The following is a 22,830-nucleotide window of genomic DNA, read 5'->3' on the forward strand; positions in this document are numbered from 1 at the left end:
CCACGTAACATTTTTATCCTGTGTTTTGGCGGCTTAAATCAAACAGACAGACATCTTCAGACAGCATGAAGGCCATTCTAAACAGACACACCATCATTAGTTTAATGTATTTTCCATATGAAAAGCAACATGACCCTGTAGTGTTACCACGATCACATAATTTAAACGTTTCATAAAAAAAGACAGACATGGTTCATAATTAACTGGAGTAGCAAACAAAGTGCTGTGCATTTACATTTTAAAAATTGAGAACATTCACATGTACCTCAAAATGGTGAAATAAACTTCCCTTCTTGAGCAATAGCAGGAATCAGAGCAGTCTCCAACTCTTTCTGCTTCTGCAGGAGGGCCTGAAATCAGCAGAATATATTAGTTCAGGCAGCCTTGAACTAATTAAGTGTCACTGTTTCATATTTTAATGCAATCAACTTGTTAAGCCTCAATGCTTTCTAAATATGGTCTGCATTTAAAAGCCTGCAACCCAACATGATGCAGTGAATACTGATGGAACTCAAGATCTCCTGTCCTCTGTGAAAGACTTCAAGTGTGACTGAAGTGGAAGCCAGTTCAGTTGTCTGGGGATGACTGTGCAGAGGAAAAAGGACTTTTCCATTGTATTAAATTTTATGTGCCTACTCTTCTGTGCGTTGTCATTACCATTTGTAGTATTTTAGTGTATTCTCATATGAGGCCAAACCCAAAACCTTGATGGGTACCAGCTATTAGTCTGAAATTATACTCTAAGATAAAGGGGAGCATTAACCTCCTCCTGAACAGTCACCATGTTCAAAATCCTTCTGGCAAATCTGTACATTTAATCATTACCAGTAACTTACTACAAGTAGAACACTGTATACAAACACACAAGCTTCTCTCAGGAGCTCATGTGTATGCGCTATTAAACTAAGTCTCATCATCTGGCAGATTGACAAATCCTGAACTTTACTTTTACACAGTAATGCACAGCTATCTTGGAAAGATAGTGTTCACACTCCAGATTTGCAAATTACAGTATTTTTCCAGGACTGACACAACTACCACCCCACTAGCTCTGCAGCAACTACACTGCGCTGTTGTGAGTGGCCTACCCATCAAACGTAGAAGTGGAATTTCATTCACAAGAGTTTTAGTGCTTTGTTAAAACACTATTCTTTTTTTTCCCTTGAAACTGAAACATTCTTCATATAGGCAACCCTAACTATCAAATCATGGAGACTAAATAAAGCTAATTCCACTTGGTTTCAAGTTTTCTGTGGTATTCTGCTGTTTCATAGCTAACCTAAGGACTACAAGGTTCCATAGTCTCTCTCCTAAGGACAATCCAAAGGTGACAGTAATGCATGGAAAGCAAAATTTATAAGAGGAAACAAAAGCAAAGGACAGAGTCCAAAACTTACTTAATCATGTATGATGCAAAACTAAAGCCTAGTCTTCACTTTGCCTTCAGTGTATATAGATAGACAGATACACACATATGCACACACACTTACACATACATAGTGTTTATCTAGCAGCTTTGTGCTTACCTGGCGTAATTCTGACAATCCTTTGAGAATTGCTTGTTGTCTTGCTCTGCTTTTAACTACATCTGGATTGAGAAGAGGATCTCTAATGTGATCAGAGCTAAAAATCTGCCGTGGCACTTGGCAAGAGTCTAAAAGTAAATGAATATTAAATCAGTTAACAGTACTCTTTAATATATATATATATATTAATCTTAAAGCAGTACATTTTCACAGCTTGTGGAAATCAGGCCATCAGATTATGACTACTATTTTGAAGTCAAACAACACTTAAGATTCCTATACCCAAATCTACATCAAAAAATGCCAACCATGTAAAGGTATAAAGAGACAAAAAAGCCAGACAAAAGAATGTTTGGGGTTTAAATTAATTTTTTTCTTTCCTTTTTTTAGTGGTTTGTTTTGTTTGTTTTTAATAGAGCATCATTTACAGAGGCTTTCTGTACACTGCTGGGACACACCTGGGTAACTGCAAAATTCAAGAATACCAAACTGAATATACTGTAGCAATTGGAACTAAATCACTAAACATTTCTTCTCTTCTACATGAATCACAACACATTTCAGTACCATTGAACTGTCGATACTCTGGGTCATGTGTTGAAGGTCTAGTCAGTGGTGCATCTGGATCAAGATAATATACTTCATTTGTTCGAACATACGGAATAAATTGTGAAGAGGGAGGACTTCCAGCTTCTGTAACGGGAGGAGGGGAGCTCCTCTGCTGTGTATCTCTCTTGACGTTTTTCTCTCTTCTGCTGTTGTTATGTACCAGGAAATTTGAGGTACGCATCTGTTTTTGTTGTACTTGGTGTAATCTGTTCTTGATTGCTGGAACAGGTGGTGATTCAGATCTGTATGAAAAAATTTCAGTTAGAAAAACAACCAAACGATACCTAAGAAATGCAATTCATTTTCTTCAAAGAATCCTCAGTGGACTGGACTTTTGCTCATTTACTCTGCTTTTATATCTGCAGTTTGTTTAATTTGTGTATTTTTAATAGGAAGCAATTAGATGCATCTAAATCCTTTTTATTAAAATCAAGAAAGAAAAGCATGCATATTTCACTATCAATGTACTTAAACATTTCATTCATGCAAAGTACTGACGTACCTTTCGTCATTCAAGTGATTCTTATGTAATTGTTCCTCCTAGGAGAGAACCAAGAAAGTCAAAAGTAAAATAAAAAGCTTCATGGTTTTTATATTAGAAGCTCTCATTTTTTCAGGACAAGTTTGTTCTGAAACCCCAAAAGCGCTGTTTGACCTGGGTTCAGGAGAAAGGTATTTATCAAAGACCCACATTAAAGAGCCTGGTAGTGTGTACAAACTAAAACTACAGGAGGACTTGCTCCAATTCTCTATACCTTTGGCAACTCTAAACACTATCAAAAATATGATATATATTTTCCAGTGACCTGGGAAAGCTGCATTTATAAACCTGAAAGGTTCAGCCCAAGATAATGACTATTGAAAGAAAGGTTCTGTGTTCGTGTTTCCAGACACAGTCAGTAAAGTTTTCTATTTAAATGACAAATACTACCACATCTCATATGCTGCTTATGGTTATCAGACAATGCTTACTTATCTTAAAAATCTACTTAAAAGTCATTGTCCTGTTTCTCACGTACAAAATTCTTGAAGATTTAAATTTCAATAGAGGAAGCACACAACTCAGATTTACCATTAACCTCAAATAAAGCAGCAAACTCAGTTTAACCAATGAATGATACATCTCTAAGGATGTCTGCAAACCATTATGTATTCTCACATATTTTAATATCCACACCTTCTAATCCACATGTAAGTAGTCACAGTAAATAAATGGCTAAACAGAGCTGAGGTGGCCAACTTTCCTACACCAGAGTTTCCTCTCTTTGAAGGTGTGAGGAAGTGAAATGTTTATGCATCCATACGTGTATAGACATACAGAAAGCAAGCAAGCAAGCGAGTGAGGGAGAGAGAGGGCATGAGTGTATTTGATAGTATTTTCTTTAAATGGAAATTGTTTTGGTTTGTTTTTCCCCAGCCATGAGATATACCAATACATGCTTGCTGCAAATGGAGAAGAAATTACTCCAGTAAGAAGGATGCATTTCTATGACAATAAAGTACATCCTTGGTAATCCACATTCTTTGCAGAAATAAAAAGTGTTCTCTTGAACTCCTCTAACTCAACCATCACCACACCAGAATGATGACACAAAAGAGCAAGTCATTCTAGCCTGTGCACTGCTTTCAACTGAGCTCCCTGTCTACATAATGAAACGATGACAACAAATAAAGGAAAGAGAGTCAACACTGGAAGACTTAAGTGACAATAAAAGTTACATCACAAGATCTGAATGTATTCTTCTGATCACAATGAAAGTAACAAAGCTGTAAAATCATCTGTTACACAAAGGACAGCAACAGGAAAATTCTCAGTGCCTGCATCACATAACCGAATTCGCACCCAGGCAGAACAGCAGGGAACAAGTCTTAAAATGCACTCCATAGTTGTTAAAGACCAAATAGTTACCTTTTTGACTCTATGTCTCTTATTCTTTGTATTTTTATCTTCATGAGGTGAAGGAGACCTGTCTGAATAACCACCCTTTCTTAGGCAGAGATTGCCTGGGGTATTTCTTTCTACCAACTGAAGCAGCTCCATTTGTCTTCTTATTTTGTTTTCTTCCCTTTGTTTTTGTAGCTGTTTAGGATATCTTTCTGATGCTGGAATGTATCTTTTCCCAGGCCTGTTTATGTTCCAGTCAGGTCTTTTGCTGTATTTTTCTGAAGGTTTAATTTGTCTTTCTTTTCTTGCATATTGTTCATATGGATCACTGTAAATGCCACCAGTCTCTTTTCCTGAAATTTTATCTACATACTGCATTTCTTTCTGGTATTTTTTGCAGTTAGAGGTTTCTTTATATTCTGTGGAAATATCAGGTGATCTGCAACACACAGTTCTTTCTTCAGCTGACTCAGGGTATCCAGAAGTACTGAAGTAATCTAAAAAAAGAAATATTGCACTTCAACTCCAGGTCTAAGCTCTTTAAATGATTTGTTTGACTTTTGTTCATACATCGGTCTACCATTATTGATTTAAATTAAAAAATGGTTGTTACAGTTTTATAATGCCTTTTGCTTTTTTATGTGGCAGATAGGACCGATAAAAGCAAACTCAATAATAAGGGAAAAACAAAAGGATTGGAGAAGAAAATCAAGTCACTGTAAAGCAAAATTTATGTAAAATTAAACTACTTTGTTTTTTCAATGTAAAATTCTGTTTCTGTCACAGTAGCCAAAGGCAAAGAGTGAAACACAGCTTCTGCTTAGTTCTTCAGCATGCTGATGGTTTGGTCACACGTTCATAGTGCTACTAGGAATAATTTACTTTCCTAATACACCACCTTCCAATGCAAATATTTTATTCAAATTTTGTATTAGTAATAATCCAGCTTCTTTCTTTACCAATAGACATACACAGAAACATTATTTAAACTCTCCAAATTCACAGTAGATTTTTTTACCAGCACTCTCAAAACCAAAAAATATTAACTGTTGCTTAAACAAACGGAACTAAAGTTGAGCTTTCACTTCACAAATGAAGTGAAAATGCATTAGAAATGCATTAAGTGACTCGGAGGGAGTCACCAGACCCCAGGTGAAAGGTACCAGATCAGGTTTATCCCCGCCCCTCTCCTGCATCTATTTAAGGGGGAGCAGTTGCTATCCTGCTTCCTCTCACTTCTCTGCCTTTGCTTCTGGAGCTGTCTTGCATGAGAGATCTGCTGACCACGTGGTCGGGCCTGCTGCCACCTGGTGCAGCCTACCTCCAGAGAAATCCATCCTCATCTGGGGAATCCGTGGCCATCTGCGACTGGGTTGTATATATATCTCTGTATATATCCTCCCTTACTTTCTCTGTATATTCCTTCTTCCTTAATACCTGTGATTTTTTAAATTAAAATTACCTTTTTATTTTCTGAGTCCATGTAAGTTGTTTGTCTACCCCTTTTTCTTCCCCTGCCTATTTTTCCTCTATGGGAGGGAAAAGAGGAAGGTAATCTAAAAGCTGTCCCAGGAGATTTTGCCCTGAAGCCTTAAATGAAAACAGAATGTAAATTCTTGTTTTCTAATTCCAGAATTACTGACACGATTCCTTGCCCTTATTTTCAAGGATTCATTGGGAACCCTGCCCTGCCTGGTACCAAACAATGTTATATAAACCTGTGAATACTGACAGTGAAGATTACTACCAACACATTCAAATGCCTGAATAAATGTAGTCCTACATGTCTTGTGACCATAACTTTAAGCCAACACCATGTTTCAGACTCTGTGGGTTGGATCTGTAACTGGTAAGTAACAACTATATAGACATATCATTTACTTAGACAAATACAGTGATATATTGCAATATACCAACATGCCTGTGTCTGTTCAAGGATGTCTTTCTAGTGTTACTGTGTTCTGTAAGACAGTAATTTGTCTCAGTTTCACAAGTACACTGCTCTACTGTCTGTCTTGAGATACATCAGAGTGATGAAATTTAAGGGCTGCATACCTGTCTGTACAGCAGTGTCTTTCCGAGGAGAAGTCTGCTCATCAGTGTAATTCTTAATGGCATCAGAAAAATTATGACTTTGATGTGACATGCCAATATTACAATTTTCAAATTCTCTATCACCTAAAAAAAAAGCAAAATTCTTCAATTTAGTAATGTATGTTCCATATTTAAACTGTGCTATCAAGTTATCATAGAATGGCTTAGGTTGGAAGGGACCTTGGAGACCTTCCATTCCAACCTCCCCACCATGGTCAGGGATGCCTCTCAACTGGACTCAGCTACTCAAGGCCTCATCCAACCTGGCCTTGAACATGCCCAGGGAGGAGGCATCCACAACCTCCCTGGGCAGCCTATTCCAGAGTCTTGCTACCCTTGTACTGGAGAACTTCTTCCTAAGATCCAGTCTAACCCTGCCCTCCCTCAACTTAAAACCATTCCCTCTTGTCCTATCACTAGCTACACCTATGGAAAGTCCCTCTCCAGCCTTCCTGTAGGATCCCTTCAGATACTGGAAGGCAGGTATAAGGTTCCCCCAAAGCCTTCTCTAGGCTGAACAACCCCAGCATCCTCAACCTCTCCTCATAACAGAGGTGTTCTAGCCCATGGATTATCTGCACGGCCCTCCTCTGGACCTCTTCCCACAGCTCTGTGTCCTTCTTAGTTCAACCAGTGATGGAGGAAGCCAGTAAGTATCTTACTGGAGAAAGAAGTTGTCAGACTACTGAGGTCTAGAACGCTGAGCAAAACTGACAACCATGGTTCAGATCCCAATACTTTCCCTTTTTTCACTTGAAATCTACTTGACAACACAAAGGTCTGAACATTCCCCATGCATTCCTGATAATATTTTTGTATTTCTTCCTTTATGTAACACCATATTTGAAGCTTACTAAATTACAATTTTATCCATAATTAATTAACACGGATACTTGTTTGTGAAGCAAAGAAACAATTTCTGACCCAAATGCAGACAGGAGAAAAAAAACCCACAAACTCACAAAACAACAAAACCCCACAAACCAAAGCAAAACTTATTAACAGCTTACACATAAACACCACAGCAACAGGCAAACTGAATACCAAAAAACTTGTACTTGCCACCACCAAGGTTCCTCTGAAGTTTTGAAATGTCATGTCCCTTCTGAGCTAAGTTTTGAATGCGCTGTTCTTGTTTTAACCTCTGTGCTAATTCTTGGGCTTTCTGCATTGTCTGATAGAGCTCATTGGTTTTAAGAGTCATGAGTTCCTTTAAAAAAATATCAAAATATATATGATCTTTTATTTTGAGAACAAAATTAATGGAATTATTTAACCCCTCTACAATCCCCAAGGTTTACATATATTCTTACTTTGGGTAAAGCTTTCAGATAGTTTTCATTTTCAAAATAATGAGGAGACACAATTTGGAAGGTGAAAAACCAGAACCATTTTCCTCAAAGGCCAGTATTACTACAGGCTATCTGCACTGAAGAAAATGCAAACCCCACCTCCTTTTGTTTTTGTTTCAGCATATCTTCTGCAAACTGCTTCTGCATTTGTTCCTTTTCTCGTGCTAGGCGCTGTTCTTCCTCTTGTTCTTCCCATTTTCTCTGTTCTTCCTCCAGTTGTTTCTTCTTCCGTTTTTCTTCTACCTGAGCCATTATTGCTTTCTAATAGTGTCAGAAAAACAAGGAGAATTAAAACATAGAACATTCAGGTATTACAGGCTATTTATTTATATACTACATATATAAAAATTGTATTTGGACAAATAAAATCAAGATAATTTCTTTCAAACAGTATTACACTTTGTTTCTTTTAAATTTCTCACAAAACAAGCAGCTGCTTTCCTTTTCTGGGGGGGAAATCACCAGTCCAACAAAGCAGTCTGAAATACTCTAAGAGAGAAAGAAGTAACTGTTCATGTTTTTTAAAATGCTTTTACTTTTCTTGAAAAGAACTGGTGGTCTGATTGCTACTTTAGGTACTCTAAAGCTTCTATTTTGATCCAGCAGAGTATCAGTTTGACCAGAAGAGGCTAATTATATTTACACTAAGACTTCTTTACCCTGGGCTAGAGGCACATCATGCAGATACACTTTCAGTTAGAGTGCCATGGAAGCAATGTAAAGCAGATAAAAATGTAAGGAATCATGGAGTAGGTATCTGTGAACATCAGTCTTCCTGATGACAGTGGAGACTGAAGAAAAATACACACAAACCTACAAGAGCTCTAAAGACTGTACTGTAGGTTTTTTGAGGCAAGAATTCAGTTGCAGAAATATAGTCATCCATGTACAGGTATTAAAACTGTACAGTCTAACTGAACAGAGTACAATTAAACAACTCTAAGCCTGAAACTCGAGTGCCTCACTTGGTTCTGATATTAAACCTCATGATTTATTCATGAGACAACAGTAGATTTCATCTTTCTTCTCATTAGAATAGTGTTAGACTTTAAAACAAAAGGATACCTGATGTTCTAATTGTTTCTGCCGCCGCCTGTCTCTCTCTTCAATCTGTGCAGGATCCAGGAGAGCTGTCATCGAACGGAGGAAACTGAACAAAGAAACACACAAATGTTTTTAATAATTAGAAAATAATAATGAAGTCTTTCTTAATTAGAAATATTGAAAAGTAATGTTTTCATATCGAGGTCATCCCATGGTATTAATTTACAATTATGAAATTAATTTCACTAATTAATAAAACAAGGTTATTTGCAGTAGATTTTATTAATGAGCAATGGAAGCTCTTGTGTCTTTCAGAAGTGAAACAACAGGTATTTCTGGGGAAAAAAAAAAAGCAAACAAACAAGGCAAAAGCCAAATGATTAAGATCCAAAGATGTGACTTAAATAATCTTATCCCATTTAAAAAAAAAAAAAAATCTGAGTAAATATCAGAAATGTACTGTCTGGAAGGTGATCCTCTGGCCAAAGCTCACTGACCTGACTTGCTGACTCTGTTCCAAAGCACTGTTTTTAGCAGCTTTTTCTGCACTTCCCACCTTTAGGGGTGTGAGGTTGTCTAAAGCTGCAGGTGAAAAAGGGTGAACAAAAGCAGCCAGCTCCTTAGGGTCAGGTGACAGGGAAAGACTTTCAGGCTGCTTTTTGTGCATTCCATTTAAGAGCTGTTCTGCATTAAGGTGGCTCTTGAAAGAATCAAAATGCATTGCCCATCTGTCATGATCTTCAGCCTAAATAAATATGAAGCAACACAAACAAACAAAAGGAACATGTTAAATTACATTGTTTCTATGAAGTAAGGTTAGCAAAACAGACAGTACACATTTTGTACAACAGGAACATTTGAAAAGCTCTGTCATGGAGCTACAGTACAGACTAACAATACGTCATCTCTTCACTGGGAAAACAAGTGTCCCTGATGCTTAAAACACAAGTCAGATCAGAAAGTATACTGCTGGTCCACATACTTGGTTAACAAAACCCTACCGCTACTACATTTCCAGAAAAAAAATCCTTAAAATTATAAAGTGGAAAAAAAAAAAAGAAAAAGTATTTCAACATGAATTCAGGCTATTTGTGGGGTTTTCTTGTTTTCTTGTTTTTTTTTTTTTTTTTTTTTTTTTTTGGTTTTTTTTTTACTTTCTATTCCTTTTTTTTTTTTTTCTAACAGTACTGCAAAATGCTTGATTGAGAGGTCAGTCCCATGTCCATGCTGCCATGCTCTCCTCCTGCTGTGTAAAATTCTCTCTGGTAATACAAGCAAGTGGCCTCTTTTACATTGTCATACATCTACTGTTTCCCTTTTAATTCAGGATGGTAGCAGAATTAATGTACTCTGGGCAGAGATACTAATTTTTAACTTCCTATTTTCACTTAAACAGACCTATTATAAAATAACTCTTCTTTCAAAATCTCTTCTACCCACAGCAGCCACCAATGATGTACCTAAAAGTTTTACAAAGGAGACATACTAAATCTTTCTTCTGCTTCACCCTAGCTTATCTTTTGGCTCAGTGCTGGCATTTGGGATGTTCCAATATATGACTAATAAAACTTTTTAACCTAAGGGCCTTTGTTTTTGCTATAGGTACTGAGAAGCTTTTTCTCTTCTGGATAAAAGAATTGTTTCCCTGTAGGGACTGGAAACTGGCTGCCTCAAAACTTGCATTGTGCAGAAAAAAAACCTAACATAATCTAATCAACTCTCTGAGAGTCCTTTCTTTAAATATCCCCTTGTGTCAGAAAAGTTTCACATCTATTTTTTAAAAAAGGTAAGAAAATCAGTCCAAATTATTCTTCCTACTGTTCCCTGAGTTTTGTTCCTTTTGAATATTCTGTGATGTATAAGCAGATCAGAATAGTTGGAAAATCTGCTTTATTCTTATGCAAGTCTGTGGTGCAATATGCTGAAGGGTTAAGAGTGTAACACAAGACTTGAAGAACAGAGGTTAAAGAAAACTAGATTAAGTGCACCTTAACTTCCTTTCAAAAGAAGCTGGAAGTGAGATTACTGCCAGGTTGAGGCTACTCCCTGGTGACTGCACCTATCTTCCCACACCACACCTATCCAATTAAGAAACAAGGCAGCTCATGAAGAAACCTTTCACAGATGCTTTTTTCCCTTCACAGTTAAAAAGCTCAATCTACGAATGAAATTTGATCCTGCCAACAACTCAAGAAAGGAGAAGACTTGTGGTCTAAGTATGTAATGAAGGGTTTTTTGGAGGGTGGGTAGGAAAGCTCTATTCTAGTATTACAAACTGTGGAATTAAATGTAGAATTTCTGCCTAGGGATTGTGTAACAGCTGTAAATGCTTCAATTTAGAGTAAAAACTGTATCTTTGTAACCCAGAAGACCCCAGACTATGAACATTTGTATCAAGTTTTGGAACCTAAGAGTCTCGTTCACTGGTCATACAGAACATCCTATGATGTGAATGTATCTCATATATGGTGCAAGATATAACCCTGGAGTTAAAGCTGTGTGCGTTATTTTGGAAATCTGGATTCTAGCAGTAGTACAGTCTCACTGCATGTTTGGTATTTCAAAAGACAGAGTCTTTGGAACAGTGTACAGTATTGGGCTGTATAAGAGTCCAGAGTATTCCACTGACCTTCAATTCTTTACTAGTGGAAATAGTATGTACAGGAAAGAAATCAGTTTCTATGTGAAGAATCTCAAAGGACAAAAGACACATTGAACAAATTGGTGAACAGTGACAGTATTAGAAGTCTCTCCAGGTATTCCACCTGCAAACCAATTCTATTTACCACAGTTTCCTTCTAGATCCACCATAAGAGGTGTAGGTCTGGAAGAACCAAAGTGTAGAAAAGGTGAGGCTATTGTTTTCAATACTTTTTGAAGAAGTGTTTGCAAAATGTTTCATAGGAGCGTCTGCATATAAAAATAATATTTCTAGAAATGTCTCCTCTGCTGTGATATATTGGAGTTGCCTATACCTTTCCTTTTTTTTCCTTCTCACCTCCTTCTATCCTGTGGAGTTACAGTGAAACCCCAGACATGCTGCAGGTAATTATCTCTCTGTTGCTACTTCATTAGATCCACAATTTCCTATTTCTTAGAATAAAAATGTAGAGGAAAATCTCTTTTATTCCAAGAAGTCCTTCTAAACCACAGATACCTTTGAAAAATTAAGTTTTTCTTCCATTTTTCGTAGCTTTACTTCTTCCTTCTGTTTATCCAACTCTTCAAGCCAGTTCTGCTGCTGCTCATGCTTCAAAGCACTAGGAGGTCGTTCCTGGGACACAGCTTCCTGAAAGAAGAGAAATGCTAGTCTCTTGTACAGAAAGGTCAGTAACTCATCTGGCCACATAAAAAAGACTTGGCAGAAAACTGAGCTGTTCTCTTGCCCCCCCCCCCCAAAAAAAATGATAGAATGCTCTGGGTTGGAAGGAACCTTTGAAGGTCATCTAGTCCAACCCCCCCCTGCAGTAAGCAGGTTGCTCAGAGCCCCATCATGCCTGACCCTGCATGTCTCCAGGGACAGGGCCTCCACCACCTCCCTGGGCAAAGTGTTCCAGTGTTCCACCACCCTCATAGTAAAGAACTTCTTCCTAACATCCAATCCAAATCTAGCCCTCTCCAGTTTAAAACCTAGTGCTTCATGCCTTTGTAAACAGTTCCTCTCCAGCTTTCTCACAGGCCCCCTTCAGGTACTGGAAGACCACTATTAGGTCTTCCATAAGCCTTCTCCAGGCTGAACAACCCCAACTCTCAGCCTGTCTTTGTAGGAGAGGGGCTCCAGCTCTCTGGTAACTTCTGTGGCCCTCCTCTGGACCTGTTCCATCAGGTCCATGTCTTCGTTTTGTTGAGGGCCTCAGAGCTCAGACCCAGTACCACAGGTGAGGTCTCCCCAGAACAGAGTACAGTGGCAGAATCACCTTGCTTGATCTATGGGCCACACTTTTTTTTGATGCAGCTGAGGATGACATTGGCCTTCTGGGCTGCAAGTGCACACTGCTGATTCATGTCCAGCTTCTCATCCACCAAGTACCCCTAAGTCCTTTTCCACAGGGCTGCTCTCTATCACATTCTCCACCAGCCTGCACTGATGAGGACTGTTCTGACCAAAGGAACAGGTAAGTGTGAAACACGGAGTTGCAGCAATTCATGCCATGAGTGAGCTTGAAGTGGCCACTGATTGGATTCTATGAATTCATACAGGAATGAAAATCTTGTATGAATTAAAGTCAAACTGTCCTGGAACAGTGATGTGGTAACTGTGCTCTTTTGTGTTTATTGATAGCCTTACCTTATCTGGGTCTGCTGCTTCCACTTCCTCTTCATGGATTTTATTATTGCCAAGTTTTGCACAGAAATAATGCCCTTCTCCCTCTGAAGCTTCTTTCAATTTCTTCTTGAGTGCTACCTGTTCATCTTCAAATAAACAAACTCTAGTAAAAGGTCCTAATACAGACATGTAGTAGTTAAACAATCTAAAACAGATAAAAAATCAACCCAAACAGCAATGCATGTGTCTGTCCTGTAATTCTCTTTGTAAAACAGACTACCAGAGTAAGTCACCACTGTCTGACCAGTCTAAACATGACTTTGCTCTTAAGAGCACAGCAGCTGAGCCCCTGCCCAGAGATGCAAAAGTAATTGGGGCATCTGTCTGAGAAGATTTAATAACAGATAACCAAGTAGATAAATTCTCTCCATTTTATTGTACTGGTCTTGGACTGCTGCAATATTATTAAAAGAAATGTAAGCTACTGACAATGTAGATCAAGCCCTGGTATATTAGGGTGACACTTTTCCCATTAAAAAGCAAATGGCTATAAACTATTGGCATAAAAGTGACAGAATCAGTGGCAAGTAGCTCCTGGAATATGAAGCATCACTGAATATATTTATTTATTTGGTTGGTTAAGAAGCTTTTTTTCAAGAATTTATAAATAACCTTTGCATAACATTTTGAAATTCAGTAATCTTAATCTCTCTTGGAGACCAATAAAACTGTGTTTTCCTATTTGTAACAACTGAATTGATATAAGCAAATTTAAAACAGCATATGGAACACAAAGTTTCTTGGCATCAGTAAACAAATTCTGTTTATCAGAATTACCTAATTCCTTCTTCCATTGGGTCTTTCTAAATTCTAATAAAGCTTTCTGCCCTTCTCTTTCACCCAAGGTACTGAACATGTCAGCAGGTTTCCATGAAGCCTTTCTAGAAAGGAAGAGGGAAAAAAAAGATTTTTTTTAACTAAAAAGGTAATCTGTTAATTTTAAAAGTAACTTTCTATTTACTACTTATAAAGATTTTTACTTTGATCAAGAACTGCAGTATGAATCTTTATTGGACATACAATTCCTATAGATGGTATCACAGATCTACATACATAACCTTCTGTCCTGGCTCTGGATATGCTTCTTGTTTCCTGCTTGAATCTGGGTTAGCTTCATCTGAAACAGGTGAAACTTCAGAAGCTTCTTGAATCAATGCTATAATGTTTTCCTCTGATGCCTCATTAGCAGTCGTGGTAGAATCTATATATATGAATATATATTAAAAAAATATATATATGACCATTAAAACTTTCTTCAGCACTGAGGAAATACTTTAAGAATAAAACTGCAAATTCCCCATTATTTAAGAAAACTCTTTTAGCCCTGCTTGTATAGTCAAGGCACACGAGATACAAGTACACAGGGTATTTTTAGAATGCAAGACTTACAATAAACTCTTATTTTTGGCTAAGAGCTCAGCCTTTGGGACTACACTTAATTGCAGTGTCTTATTTCTGATGGCAAAGAGCTGACCATCTTCTTCATAGGTCCACAAACAGGAGTAAGGTTGTAATACAGGAAGATACTCAATAGTTCCTAGGCTTCTGAGTAGAAGATTTGAAAACAAAAAACCAAACCCACACTATTCAACAATAGTATTACAATTACGCAAAAAGATGTATGTTCATCTTTGAGCCACAGGAAAATGGCACCACTGCTCTTGAGACAAACAGCAAAACCTGAAGTCTTAAAAAAAAAACCCTCAAAGTGCCTGTCTCTTTGAACTATTGGTTGGTTGATATTTTTTTTTCCCAAAGTCCTGATGGTACAGTAGAACTGCATGTTCTACTATTTTTTTTCCCAATTTAAAATGAATCCTTTTTAGCATGAAATACTGACAGAATTGCTTGCCATTGTGCTCTTCAAAATACTGTAATACTACCAAGCAGCCCTTAGTTTTTAACTGTTAATCAAATGCTTGGTTTCTAACAGTAATAGGCTATTTTGCATCTGTAACAGCAAAGTGTTTTGTCTGAGACCATTACAGTAACATCGCAGCAGCCTGCAAATAAATTATGAAGTCAGAAGTTAAGCTTTCACATTTTGTTCTGGTTCTATGAAACTAACTTACTCAACTATCAGAATCTTACCTATTTCTTCTTGCTTTTCCTTATGAGTCTCAGAGATGCTTCTAGTTCCTTCTTTTAAGGTCATCAAGATCTGCTGAAGCTGTTCTTGTGTTAAACACACAAAGCTTCCTAGGTCTTCAGCCAATGCTTGTGAGTTTTGAGGTTTCAGTTTACTTTTTTTAACAACACTAGGATATTCTGAATCAGCATATCTGTCTATGCTATCTCTTTGGAAAATCAAAGAGTGATCTTTAGTTGTGGCTTCATGTGAGGAGTGTTTAGTAACTTGCAGTTTTTCACCTTTTGTCATTGATAAGCTTGATTCGCTTCTTGGTTTTAAGTTTTCCTGCTTGATACAAGCATTTTGTGCTGATCTCAGAACGTGCCCAGCATACCTCATTCTCAATGCCTGCTTAGGTGCTCTGGCTTTATTACCCATCTGTTAAAGCAGTAAGAGTTCACCATATATTAAATCAGTATAAAAATTGCATGGGTAATAAACAAAAGCAACAAGTAAAAAGAGTCATTTCCCTCCTCTGTTAATGTTAGCAGAAATTAACTCAGGATAAATTAATGAAATAGTCTCATGAGTACTAGGAATACCTTGGAAGATAAAACAGCATCTAAATTGAAGTACTTAAAAATGACAGTATGGAAAGTAACTTTATGTAGCATCACATTTCATAGTATTAATAAACATACATTCTGTTTCTCCTTGGTATTTCTGAAGCCTGACTTCAAACAGATTACATGTTTTCACTATACAGCCAGTGTAATCTCAGTCTTGATTTTTCCATTCTGTAGTGAAGTTTTATCCTTGTCAAGGTCCTTGATGCACACTCATAATTATCTCCTTTTGTACTGACATCTCTTCCTGCTTTCTTTCCTTCCCCACCTACTGCATTGTCTCTGAAAGCCGATTTAAATGATTTCCTGTGCTGCTCAAACTTCTTAGCAAAATAAACTAAAGCATTCTGCAAATGTAAAAGCAGTCATAGAACTTTTAATTAATCCTTTTTAATAGTTACTATGACTTGAGAAATCACAGAATATCTCAAGTTGGAAGGGACTTGTAAGTACTTATCTTTCATAAATGTAATGGATTGTAAATATTTAGGCAGTTCAAATGTGTTCTCAAATTTCTATGTCAACAAATTAATTTATTAATTTAATAATTTGTATGCTCTAACACAAAAAAGTAATTTTTCCACTTACCTTAACTGCGGGCTTTGATTTATCTTTTGGGAAACAAACATTAATATATGAGAGAAGCATTAAAAAAACTTCCTCCTGAAAAACAATCTTGAGAAATTAGTAACCCATTATATTCATCTGATTTTTATAAGGCAGAGGGGAAAAGCAACCTCTTATAAGGTCTCCCCCAGTTATGTGACTTCTTTTAAATTTCAGTATACACATTTCAAAAGATGAAATATATTCCAGCAATGATTTCCAGATTTATGTAGATGTAATAAACTTATTTGTCTGGTCTAATCCTCCCCTGCTGTTCATTCTATTTCCCAAAGAACCCTGTGGTCATGGATTATTTTTCAATGTTGTTGGTTTTGGTTTGGTTTGGTTTATTTTGTGTCACATCCTTCCAGGACAGTTCCTGCATCCAAATCCATCTTACTGCATGCTGTTATCTGTCTTCATAGCTGACAGCTTAAAGAAACAGTATGTGCTTAATCATGCTATCCATCCTTGTTCCCCTTACCTATGCCCTGAAACACTCTTCAGTCTTTCAACCCAAATCCTAGAGGATGCATACAGGTGTAGTGGTCTCAAAAATAATGCTAAGTACTACATTTAATACAATACTTACTAACAAAGAATAGTGTATTGATTAACAGAGGGAATGTGGTACTCCACACAAGAAATCCTGTACATATAGCTAATGGAAAAGGGAAAGAAAACAGTAGGGAATTTAGTGGAACACATCTGTTGGAAACAAGGCTTCTTCAGCTGCACTACACTTATTGCTCTAGCAGTGGTTATTGCACATTTTGCACTGGTAGCACCTATGCCTTTGTGTGTGTTAACAAATAAAGAAATTGGAGAACACTACCTGTTCTTGAAGTCTGCAGAACCACATTATTAAAAGTTTCTGACATAGATGAACATTTTAAAATTTGGGAGGATGCTGAATTGTTGTCCTGCAGAGACAAGCACTATATCCTGAACCATCTTGATGTTTTAGTAGTAAAGGTGTTCTGCAGCTGTGTTTATCAGCATTACACCCTCATCTAAGTAGGTAAAAAGAACTTTTTGGTTTTACTTTTTATCTGGCTATTCAGAAACTGAATAAACTGAGATTCTCCATGCCATGAAAACATCACCTTCTCTGTGGAAAGGACAAAGAAATAGAAATACTTTAGAAAAACTTTGCCATCACAGTGAGGAGATACATAATGTGGAACTTGTGGAACTTCCAAGTGCTGCTTATGGGTTACTTTCTTTAGTTCAGTTTGGACTGCTTGTTCAAGCCTAGTTCCAAGGTAACTCTTTATGTTAGAGCACTCTGAAATATACGCTGGCCCTATCCAGCCCATGATGCTAACTGTGGTTGTAAAAAGTGAAAGCTGTACCACTGTTGTTTCAGAGGTGTTGCAATGTTTTCTTCCTAGTAGACTGGTATTCCTTCCTGATTTAAAATACCTTGTGGCACCTCATTAGACAGCTGTCTGGTAAGTGCAGAAAATGAAATATAATTTAGAGGGCATTCAACAGAGAATTTCTGCATTCTGACTGCTACATAGAACAGTTAGGGAAAGGAGACTTGTGCTTGTATAGAAACATGTATCTGACAAATCACAGAATTTACTAACAGTTATGAACATATACTGGAAAAAATGTATCTCAGATGGTAGTAATGAGATGTGGCATGAATAAATTGCTTATTGAAAATTCTAATTGTCAAATACTAAAGCTGCTTAAAATCAGAAATGTGACTGTAGTAATGTATTTCTTTGTAAATTAAGCAGAGAATTACTAGACCTCTTTTTCCTTGGTAACTAAGGTGCTACAGAGTTACAGAAATTACTGAGTTATGCCAGTCAATATGTAATAAAACTTAACTTTTTTTTTTTATGAATGGAAAGGCAAGCTGTATCATGACTATTTGCCAGCTCTTCACCATTCAGCTGTTCGCTATGCAGAAATTCATTATCATGCTGGTGAGTAAAAGGACTTGTAAATAACAGAAATATTCTCCCTTATCTGAAAAGTATTTCAATAAAGCTGTTTCGTATTCTGTATTTCATGTTGTTTGGATCTTAGGTTTAACTTCAAGAAGCTTTAAAGATTACTAGAGATAAATTGTTAAAAAAATACCAGAAGAAGCTAAAATTAGCCTAGGCTTTCCATCCAGAACTTCAGTTTCAAGCTTCAGTCCATCACTGCAAAATAAGAGAGAGAAAGAGGGAAATCTGAAATATCAAGTAATCTAATGCTAGTAAAGACTTTTACATTATTAACAACTGCACTTAATTATAACACCAGATTTACTATTGGTCCAGATGCTCTTTCATACCCCAAGCTTTCAACATTTGTGAGAAATCTACAGGTCTTGAAGAGTGTGTATTTTTATTATTGCTGTTGGAAAATTTGCATTTCTGTGTTACAAAATAAGTCTTCATGCTGAAGGTGCCACTCTATTGTTACATGTGGCAAAGGCCTGTGTCAAGAATTTAATAACTCAATACAAACTGCGTGCTACAAAAAATTACAAGCCCCATCTCCCTGAATGCCAGTGCTGATCACAAAGAGGGGCTGTACTTTGAGAACAATTTTTAATTGTGCTTACAAGCAAAAGAGTTCACATTTTAAAGTGGAACAAACGTTATTATAGGGGTCTAAAAAAAGTTGACAGTGTTCAGGGGGTATGACTGTCAAGTACCCAAATGCTTTTCTTTTTTCCACGCATTGAAAAAACCTACTGTAATGATGAATGTTCACAATAACCCTTATCTTCGAGCTGTTTAATAAATAGTTTAAAACACTGAACACCTCTAAATGGCGCACGAAACCTTCTAATGAACACGACAGCACAAAAGTGCCTGAAGCTGTAACTCTAGAGGTACAAACAGCATATGGCAGCTAACCCCAGCCCAGCACTTATTCTCTGTAGATGCTTTGTGGTGGCAGGAAGCGGTGGGGGCCGCGGGAGGGGTTTGGGTTCTGGCGCGGTCACCCGGGCGCCGTTCCCCGCCCGTACGCTAGTCTTGAATCCCGCCGAAATGTGGCGTTTAGAATACCTCAATCACCTAAGCCGCTTCCCAGACCCCTTCCTGAGACCCTCCCAAGGGAAGGGTCTTTTAGCCCCTCGGCTTTATTACGGAGACGGCTCCGTTACCAGTGCCGAGGCACTAAGCGCCCTGGCGCTGGCGGGCTGCCGCATTCCCCTCAGGGCGGCGGCACTGGCCCGCAGCGCCCATCGGGTTCCGGAGACGTTCACCCGGGGAGGGCTGAGAGCGAGCCGATGGGAGTGGTTCTCGCTGCTAGCCCGACGAGTCCCTTCCTCCTCTCCCTCCTTACCCGAGGTTCATGGCTGTGCCCGGCGTCGATGGAGACTGAGGAGACGCACAGGCGCAGCTGCACCGCCGGGATTCTCTGTCTGTGTACCGCGGTTGCCTGCCCCGCACAAGGAGCCGGGAGGCGATAGGCTTCCCGTGGAGTCACGGCTTTGCCAATGGGCTCCTCGCACACTGCCGAGTCCGCTGTAGCGAGGTGTTGTGGGGGATCGAGGCCTGCTCCGGGAGATTTCGCGCAAATCCCGTCGCTGCTGTCGGCGGCCTCGCTGAGGGTGCAAAGCAATTACCAGGGGATTATCCCGGCGCTCAGCGCCTGCAGAGGGAGGAGGGGAAGCAGAGACGGGCGGGGGAGAGGAGATGAGTGCGCTACAGGGGTTGGAGGATGGGCGGGCGCCCGGCTCTGCGGCGTCCGAACAGTCAGCTGCGTGTGGAGCGGCCACTCTCCACTCCCTGGGAGGGCGGCCACTTTTCGCTCGCCTTTTTTCCCTCGCTCTCTTTTTAAATTTATTTTTTATTTAAATTTATTTTCTGGTGTGGCTTTCACAAAGCAAACAAGGTAGGGAAGAAAGGCGTGTGGCTGGAGATGGGCAAGGAATGGCAGGCGGCTCAAGCCGGTGAGGGGCTTTACCGCCCGTTGGGTGTCCTGGTGTTGTGCGGGGAGTGGCGGCCTCGGAGTCTCGTCAGGAGAGGAGAGATGGGGAACCCACGAGTAGCCGAGAAGAGTCGTCCGGGACAGCCTGCCGGGCCGCAGCGCTCCGGTGTCCAGATCGGGGCGGTGGGTGTACAGGGTGAGGAGTCCCCGGCAGCGAGTCTCTCTAGGCACTCGCTCGTCGTCGAAGGGCATTTTTCATAGCTTCTGCTGTCTTCAACGGGTGGTTCTTCCTAGGGGACTCTTTGGGGCTTGCTTTTTTTGGGCTACTGAAGCAGTTTCTGCACCACTAGAGTCCTGACGAACTTTGTGATCCAGCCCTTTGCGATCGTCACTATGTGGCAGGTTTCCAAAGCCGTGCTCTTCTTCAATAAAAGGACATGTAAACATGCAAATTTAAATTAATCTACACTTTGCTTTATTTTTAAGAAAACATCATTGACTTAGTGTAAGGAGGATTTGGCTGCGTTAACGTTTATAGTCGTATTCAATTAAATGCTTCAGAGCCCCTTTAGATCTTTTGCTATTCAAGATGACATTTAATCTCACACTTAAAGCCAAATGCTTACTGAAATCCGTCATTTCAAAGGACGTTAGACGTGAAGACTTGTCTGGAATAGCGTTGCTTCTACATGTAGTTAATTTCGTCTGGCCAAAGGTACCGTATATACTGGGGTGGATCCTGCAGTGCTTACTCCTGCAGACAATAATGTAAGTTTTGCTCTCTTGAGACTACAAAGAGAACAAAAGCAATAACAGAGAAACAGACAATGAGGCTGAGGTTAGAGTCTATACAAAATCAGCTCTTTGCCATACAATCTAAACTACTTTGTCTATATATAAAAAACATACCGGTCTTCAGACAAAATTACGTCTTTTCAAATCTTGCTTTGCAGCTGTTCTGTGGTATTTATTGATACACCACCTAACAAGTCTGTGAAACTTTAGAGACTAGAACAAAGGAGGGAGAGAAAAGAAAACCTGGAGTTTTTCTCAGTAATGCGCATGAAGTTCTGTGAAGTACAGAACATAAAAGGTGGGTTGTTGATAACTCCTGCCATTTTTGGCTGCCTTGTATCAGTGTTTCTGAGCCTCCCTTGGATGTCATCAAGAATAACCTCTCAACTTCAGTTTGTCTACCTGAGAGATTGTAGGATCATCATTAGGTCCAGGAATGAAAATTTGATAAAAGTGAGATAAAAGCACACATGCTTGTCGAAGTTCACTGAGCAATGCTTTCCCACAACATCGAAACTGGGTTCTTGTGGAACCCTTACGGAAGGGCTTTGTCTGTTTAATTTGGATTGAAACACTTCAAACAGGCACTATGTGTCTCCTTGACTACTGTCTAAGAATAGCAATTTTCGTAGTGTTCCATACAGCAACATTTTAGTCTCTTTTATTAGTGACCTGGTCCCAGAAATAGTGTTTTAATCTATACCCTTTTAATTAATGCAATTACCTCTTGTTTAAATTTAATGGAGTACTAGTGTTTTGTGTTTTTCTGAATATTTGAGTTTAACAGTGTTTATATATCAATTAATTTATGCCCTGTTTAGTTCCCTCAAAACACTTGTGTGTTAAAAAAGCCCTTAACCTTAAATCTATTTTTTCACCATCCTGTTTATCCCAAAACTTAATTCATTGACATGTAGCATTACTATTGAGAGACTAAATCCTAATTTCCTATAGACAATCACCTTTTTGGTAGAGGAGACATGCAAGTCTGAAACATGATTTTTTTCTTCGTAGTCAGCTTGCAGTATCTGCAATCTCTCATAGCATTGCAGCTGTTGTAAGTGGCTCCTCATTTTCGTAAGTCTCATATGCCTGATTTCATCCCAACTGGATGTATCGGATGTATCTGGTCACAATGTGGTAGGAGCTACAAGAGAATATTGGTTTATGATGAGAAGGGCATGACTAGCTACTCAGTTTTCATTGGCAATTTCCTTCTACATTTGCTCATCTCGTTTTTTCTGAACAAATTATGGCTAACAGAAAGGGAGGATGGGCACTAAATTTTAAGATTTATATTTGATCCTCTGCTTCACAACGATTTCCCAAATTAATAGTTTTCTATTATAATTGCAGAATTTTAAATATACAAACCAGACCTGCTTCCTGGTTTTTTTGAAACAGCAGGTGGCAATGTAGTTTCAAGCATCTCTCCAAAAAGTTGAACTTTGTCATATAGAAAATCATAAGGACTCTATACTGATGTTTTTCTGCCCTTACCTGAGTCAGTTTCAAAAGGAGATCCTATGTAATGTTTATGTATTGTGAGAAGGACTGTATCAAAGTATTTATTTCTCAAAGCTGGAGAGTTACTGTGTCCCACAGCAGGACAGTTCCCTGTCTCACACTGAGAGTACATTGTGCCCTGTTGCTGACAGTATATATTTTAAGGCAGTCTAGTTACTGGTAGCATATAATTTGACATCCTTTCTTAAACAAGGAAGGAAATATATCTAGTGTACATGCTATAATTTAAAATGTTTCCTGAAGAAGTCTTTAAATACAAATCCTGCTCTGATACACATTTTTTAAAATACTTATTTTTTTTCCCCACCTCTCACTATTTGATACTTTTTTAAATCATGGGAACTTTTCTATTTTTATTTTATTTGGAGAATTTTAAGAGATTGCACCAGGAAGTAAAATTACAGCTTTAACTTGTGGTTTTATTTTTCCCTCTATCTTTTCACTAGATATGAAATAAATTATTTCCACTGATGTACA

The 22,830-nt window shown here is 38.4% G+C and overlaps 1 protein-coding gene across 1 annotated transcript; it reads right to left on the reverse strand.

The window, feature by feature from the left end:
- Nucleotides 1–4: 4 nt before the first annotated feature.
- On the reverse strand, nucleotides 5–19,465 carry CCDC66 (coiled-coil domain containing 66). Its single transcript, XM_054387683.1, has 18 exons — nucleotides 19,444–19,465; nucleotides 18,241–18,305; nucleotides 16,123–16,145; nucleotides 14,929–15,346; nucleotides 13,891–14,038; nucleotides 13,615–13,718; nucleotides 12,799–12,923; nucleotides 11,668–11,799; nucleotides 9,008–9,255; nucleotides 8,532–8,616; nucleotides 7,566–7,727; nucleotides 7,177–7,324; nucleotides 6,076–6,198; nucleotides 4,045–4,517; nucleotides 2,638–2,675; nucleotides 2,094–2,377; nucleotides 1,527–1,654; nucleotides 5–350 (listed from the first exon to the last, which is right to left on the reverse strand). Exons 1-18 carry the CDS (start codon nucleotides 19,452–19,454, stop codon nucleotides 267–269), a joined length of 2,799 nt encoding a protein of 932 aa, XP_054243658.1. The 5' UTR covers nucleotides 19,455–19,465; the 3' UTR covers nucleotides 5–266.
- Nucleotides 19,466–22,830: the final 3,365 nt, after the last annotated feature.

This window comes from Indicator indicator, chromosome 15, assembly GCF_027791375.1.
Source record: "Indicator indicator isolate 239-I01 chromosome 15, UM_Iind_1.1, whole genome shotgun sequence".
Lineage (NCBI taxonomy): Eukaryota > Metazoa > Chordata > Aves > Piciformes > Indicatoridae > Indicator > Indicator indicator.